Source organism: Rhincodon typus, chromosome 43 (genome assembly GCF_021869965.1).
Source record: "Rhincodon typus isolate 14 chromosome 43, sRhiTyp1.1, whole genome shotgun sequence".
In the NCBI taxonomy this organism is placed as follows: domain Eukaryota; kingdom Metazoa; phylum Chordata; class Chondrichthyes; order Orectolobiformes; family Rhincodontidae; genus Rhincodon; species Rhincodon typus.
The window spans coordinates 5367776-5374276 of NC_063374.1; the positions used below are offsets into that span (position 1 = coordinate 5367776).

Below are 6501 nucleotides of genomic sequence, written 5' to 3' on the forward strand. Positions count from 1 at the left end.
TGTGTGTGTCTGTGTGCATTGGTCTTTGTTCCTGTGTGTGTGTTTGTGTGCATTGGTCTTTGTATCCGTGTGCCACTGTGTCTGTGTGTGTGTGTGTAATTGTGTCTATCGTGTGTGTGAGAGTGTGTGTGTGTGTGTGAGTGCGTGTGCTTGCACTCTCTCACACTCACACGCGCACACTCTCTGTCTCTCTCACAGACACACTGAGCCCCTCATGGCTGGCCCTCACACTGAACCAGGGATCCTTCCTGCTTCCTTTTACCTCCGGCCTTGACACACTGGCCGATACGTTGCTCTGGCTGGGAGTGCTGTTGGTGTCCTCCATTGAGTCGCTGCGCCTCCGAGAGCGTCTCTTCCTGACCAGGTCGGCGTCCCGGATGTGGGAGAAGCCGGACTTGCCTGGCCTTCCCGGTGACCTGCTCTCCGACGACTGCGAGCGCTGCATCCGTTCTGGCCTGCTGCCCCCCCCTCGCCCTCTGAGAGGCGAGGTCCCACCGCTGGACACTGGCCCCTCGGCATCTCCTCCAGTGGAGACGCCGCTGTCTCCCGGCCTCGCCTGGGGCTCCCTTTCCGTTTCGGGAACCTTCTCCCCCGCCTGAGAACACTCCCGTGAGATCGCTCTGGCTCTCATTCCCAGCTCTTCGGCAACAGGCGGCGTCGCGCCACGTTTCGGGACTTCAGCGCCGCCTGCAGCTGCCCCGCCCTCAGGGTCAGACACTGCTCCGGTTGTTATTCCATCCTGTACGGTGGCCGATGCTGACACTGTGGGATCTTCCCTGATGGACGAGTCAACAGTGTTCCCATCCCGCAGCCTCTCCACTGCCAGCCCCTCATTGGTCACAGCCGCCTCATGTTCCAGGGGTTTCCCACCCACCCCTTCACTCGCCTGCTCCAGGGTCTTCCCATCACTCCCCTGGGCAGCCATCCTCCCTTCACCCTCAGGGTCAAGTGGTTCCACATCGCCCATTGTGACAGGCAGTGCCCCAGACTTCTCCTGGACTTCTGCGCCCTTATCGTCAACAGAGGACACCTCTTTGGTCTTTGCAAGCTCATCCGACGCTGATGCCCCAGTGGGCGCCCCGTCATCCTCTCTAATGACCAGTTGGCTGCTCCTCCCATGGTCCTCCAAAGCTCTTGACCCCACGGGTATTTCATCATCCTCTGTGATGACCAGTTGGCCACTTTTTCCATGGTCCTCTGAAGGTTTTGTTCCCGTGGGTATCGCATCATCCTCGGTTATGACCAGTTGGCTACTCTTTCCATGATCCTCTGAGGCCCTTGCCCCCAAGGGTATCCCATCATCCTCTGCAATGACCCATTGGTTACTCTTCCCAAGATCCTCTGAGGCTTTTGTCCCTATGGGTAACCCATCATCCTCTGTAATGACCAATTGGTTACTCTTTCCATGATCCTCTGAGGCTTTTGCCCCCATGGGTATCCCATCATCCTCTGTAATGACCAATTGGTTACTCTTCCCATGATCCTCTAAGGCTCTTGTCCTCATGGGTATCCCATCATCCTCTGTAATGACCAGCTGGCCACTCTTCTCGTGGTCATCTAAGGCTGTTTTCCCAGTGGGTTTCCCATCATCTTCTACAGTGCTTAGTTGGCCGCTCTTCCTATGACCATCCGAGGCTGGCGGTCCCACGGATCTCCCCTCCTCTTCTGTCACAGCCACTCCTCGGTGCTTCCTGCGAGTCTTGGCCACGGGCACCTGCTGGGGTCCTCCTTGGCCCTCCGAGGCCTCCTCAGCCGTCCCAGGACCCTTGAGCAGGGTGGCCGGGGTCCGACCAGGAGCCATGGGCCCTGTCCCTGGGGCTGGCCTGGCTTCCACGGCCTGGGGGCCTACCTCGGTGACTGAAGCCTGGGGTTGGTAACCAGGCGGCGGGGCAACTTCGACCGCCATGGGGGAGCCTGAACCGGGCCAAGGAGCGTCTGGATTCTTGCCGTCGCCAGCCAGGGCTTGACTGTTCCTCTTCAGGGCCTCCCTCTTAGGCCTATCGGGCCTCTGCGGCACTGAGGCTGCCTTTCGGGCCTCCATTCTCTCCGAGTAAAAGTGGATAGGGTCCAGGGAGCTGTGGGAGTCCGAGTCGAAGTTGCCTACCTTATAGGTGCTCTCACTGCTGTTCTCCTCGATGTGCACCACATTGAGCTCCTGCCCAGTGAAGTGGGCCCGGATCTGGCACAGGTAGGTCATGATGATGAGCTTGTCAGGAATGGTGAGGAGTACCATGTCCTCTGGCTCCAGAAGCCGGGATATGCCAAGGCTGGCAAAACCGTCAAAGGCCTGGCAGAGGACAAACGGACATCAAAAGGGAAGAGCAGTGATAACAATGTTATTGAGTAACACCCCCCCCCCCCCCCCCACACCCCCACAACCCCACAACTCCAACCCCAACATAGCCTCAAAGCGGGTAGGTGGGGTTTGGGGAACAGGGTAGCCCCCACTCAGATACCTCTTCCATCCACCCTGATCCCAGGAATGTGTCACAGAATCCCAAAAGTTAACATTCAGCCCATCGAGAGGGCACTGACCTTCCGAAAAGCATCCCACCCCAGACTCTTCCCCACCAAATCCTTATCCCATAACTCCACATTTCCCATGGCCAATCCACCCTAACCTGCACATCCCTGGGCACTATGGGGCAATTTAGCACGGCCAATCCACCCTAACCTGCACATCCCTGGACACTATGGGACAATTTAGCACGGCCAATCCACCCCAACCTGCACATCCCTGGGCACTATGGGGTAATTTAGCACGGCCAACCCACCCTAACCTGCACATCCCTGGGCACTATGGGTAATTTAGCACGGCCAATCCACCCTAACCTGCACATCTTTGGACTGTGAGAGGAAACCAGAGTTTCTGGGGTTAAATCTTGAACAGGCACTGGACCTGGGGCATTTCCTCAATTTGATCTGATCTGCCCTTTAAGGAGGCTAGCCTGAACTGTGTTGTACCTGCCCCTGCCCCACCAGCACAGGGGACCCCATGACCCCACAAGGTGATGGGGAGAGGAAAATAAAATCAATCCTCAATCTCGGATATTTTTAATTGTTTGTCGGGGATATCTGGAAAGTTCCAAATTTCCCCTGTGTTTGAGGAGGTGCTTCCTACTAGCCCATTAAATGGCCTGGCCATCATGTTAAGGTGCCACACTTCTCCGCTACTACCAGAGAAACGAGAGTTCCCCTCTTTATCAAGAAAGACAGATGTTTTCGAGAAGGCGTTGGAGGTTGTTACACTGTCATAGAGTCGTACAGCACAGGATCAGACCGTTCGGTCCATCCAGTCTGTGCCGACCATAATACCAAACTAGACTAGTCCCACCTGCCTGCTCCTGGCCCATATCCCTCCAAACCTTTCACTATTCATGTACTTATCCAAATGTCTTTTAAACGTTGTAACTGTACCCACATCCACCACTTCCTCTGGATGTTCATTCCACACTCTCTGTGTAAAAAAGTTGCCCTGGTGTCCTTTTTAAATCTTTCTCCTCTCACCTTAAAAATGTGCCCCTAGTTTCGAAATCCTCCACCCTGGGGAAAAGACACCTGCCATTCACCCAATCCATGGCCCTCATGATATTATAAACCTCCATAAGGTCACCCCTCAACCTCCTACGCTCCAGTGAAAAAAGCCCCAGCATTTCCAGTCTATTTTTATTTCTCAAAGCCCCCACTTCGGGCCAAAATCAAAACCATTGTTCTCTGGCCCTCTAGCCTGGGGCTGCTGGTTTATTAAATCGAGTGATGTTATCACCAGGCCACCATCTCTCCCTGAATAATGAAAACTACACAAATTAGCCCAATCAATGATGCCCACTGACCCCACCCCGACCAGTGCCAACCTCACACGTGAACCAATCGGCCCTCTCGCAAAGGCTCGAGGCCTAGTTTTTGCAAAGGCTCGAGGCCTAGTTCTCACGAAGGCCTGAGGCCCTGTTCGTGTGAACGTCCGCGGTCTAGTTCTCACGAAGGCTCAGGGCCACATTCTCACGAAGGCCTGAGGCCTAATTCTTGGGATGGCTCAAGGCCTACTTCTCGCAAAGGCTTGAGGCCTAGTTTTTGCAAAGGCTTGAGGCCTAGTTCTCCCAAAAGCTACAGACTTAGTTCTCACGAAGGCCTGAGGCCCTGTTCGTGTGAACGTCCGCGGTCTAGTTCTCGCGAAGGCCTAGTTCTTGTGAAGGCTCAGGGCCATGTTCTCGCAAAGGCCTGAGGCCTAGTTCCCATGAAAGCCTGAGGGCTAGTCTTCTGCTCACCTTCTTGTTGTTGGTCTTGATGTCATGAGGGTCCAGTGAGGAGTAATCTCTGAGGGAGGGAGGAAAGAGGAAGACGGAATGATGAGTAGACAAGTACGAGATGACTGAAAACCATGCCCTTCCACTTCCTTTCCGGTATTCCTTGCTTTGCCCATTTGGAGGAAGGGACCTGACACTTGTGAGGCCAACATTTTACCACCGTTCCCCGAAAATCCTTAAGACGGGCAGACTCGGCCGAACTTGACCAGTCTGTGGGAGAGTTCTCCTGAATTTTCTTGTAATGCCCTAAACCCCAACACTGTCACCCAACCCCGCCTCAACTCCCTGGGCCCCCCCGATGTCCCTATGGAGGACTCTGTAGATAGGCCTGGCTTTGCAGTTATTGTTTCCAGTGTACATCACCACCGGGAGGTCCGTTTAGCTCCTTCTAGAATCTGTACCGAGCTGACACAGCCACTTCCGACTCGGTCTGTGGGGTCAGGAGTTACGTAGAGGCCAGACAAGATAAGGCAATATAAAATTCCAAAGGGGTTGCAGGAGCAGAGGGAGCTGGGTGTGTAGAGGTCTACAGGAAATGGCAGAATGGGTAGCGAGGGCAGTGAATAAAGCAGACAGTGCCCTTTACTTTATTAATAGGGATACAGAGGCCAAGAGCAGGGAGGTCATGTTGAATTTGCAGAAGACACTGGTTAGGCCTCAATCGGAGTATTGTGTCCAGTTGTGGGCGCCACATTATAGGTATGATGTGAGAGAGAGGGAGTGCAGAAGCAATTTACAAGAACAGTTCCAGGGATGAGAAACTTCAGCGACGAGGACAGGCCGAAGAAGTTGGGGACTGTCCTCCCTTGGAGAGGAGAAGGCCGAGAGAGGGGGATCTGAGAGAGATTTTCAAAATCCCGGGAGCAGGGGCTGAGCAGAGCAGACAGGGAGAAGCTGTTCCCACTCAGAAGAGGAACAAGAACGAGGGAGGGGGCGTAGGTTTAAAGTGAGAGGCAAACAAAGCGAGGGTGACGTGACGGAAAATGTTCCCACCCAGCGAGTGGTTAGGGGGCGGGATACACTGCCGGGAAATGTGGGGGAGGGGCAGGTTCGGTGGAGGCTTTCAAGAGGGAGGGGACATTGGATGGTAATGGTGCGCAAGGATATAGGGGGGGAAAGGCAGGAGATTGGCGCTAGGGGATAGAATCAGGGCAACGTGGAAGGGCCAAACAGCCTCCGCCCACACCATAACAATTCTGTGATTCTAAGAAAGAAGACTCGACGCAAACCCCCAAAAAAGAAACAAGGCACACAATTATGAGAGGAGCAAGGAGTAGGTTGAAGAGGTGAGCTGGTGGCAGCATTTTATTGGCTGGCCGCGGTGGGGTTAGGGAGGGGGTGCGTGTGGTGCGACCCTGGCAAAAGGTGCCAACCAAATGCAGCTGGACGTACATGAGTTCTGGGTGGAAATGGTGCAGGATGGCACAGAAGGCCAGGCCGTTCCGCCAGGAGGTGGTAAAATTGGTGATCTTCAGCCGCTGGTAATCTCGCGTCACCTCCTTGCACCAATCCAGGAGGCAGCGGCTGGTATTGGCCAGACTCTGGACGGGGCTTTGCTGTAAAAAGGGGGCAAAGAGAAACAGAGAGGACACCATCAGATTCGCCAGCACCTTCAGAACTGGCCACGCGCAAAGACCCGGTCTCCCTCCAGCCTCACGCTACCAGCTTTATACACCAGAGAAACTAATTCCATCTAAATACCGAGCGGGATTTCAACATACTCCCACAGTGGGACCCACACGATGAGCCCAGTGATAGAACCCACCATGCCACACCAGTGCCCACGCCACCCGCTTCGCTTCGGTGCTTCACTCTGTCAAAGGTTCGCAAACTGTCCATCGTTCTCTGAGGCACAAGGACATATGTTCAAGGCCAGAACAGAGATTTGAGCTGGTACAACAAACACTGCCGAGGGAGCGCCGCACTGTCAGAGGGTCAGCGCCGAGGGAGCGCCGCACTGTCGGAGGGTCAGCGCCGAGGATGCGCCGCACTGTCGGAGGGTCAGCGCCGAGGGAATGGGCACTATCAGAGGGTCAGCGCCGAGGGAGCACCGCGCTGTCGGAGGGTCAGTGCTGAGGGAGTGGGCACTATCGGAGGGTCAGTGCTGAGGGAGCGCCGCGCTGTCTGAGGGTCAGCGCTGAGGGAGCGCCGCGCTGTCAGAGGGTCAGCGCTGAGGGAGCGGGCACTGTCGGAGGGT

General features: G+C 55.3%; 1 protein-coding gene across 1 annotated transcript in view; it reads right to left on the reverse strand.

Moving 5' to 3' along the window:
* The window catches only part of LOC109938802 (EH domain-binding protein 1-like), a 40788-nt gene that overhangs the window by 13338 nt on the left and 20949 nt on the right, over window positions 1-6501 (reverse strand). Inside the window, exons 8-10 of the mRNA XM_048619619.1 lie at window positions 5697-5860; window positions 4266-4314; window positions 263-2287 (exon numbers count right to left, since the gene is read on the reverse strand). Of these exons, the coding sequence (XP_048475576.1) occupies window positions 263-2287; window positions 4266-4314; window positions 5697-5860 (2238 nt within the window). The remainder of the gene's footprint in view (window positions 1-262; window positions 2288-4265; window positions 4315-5696; window positions 5861-6501) is intronic.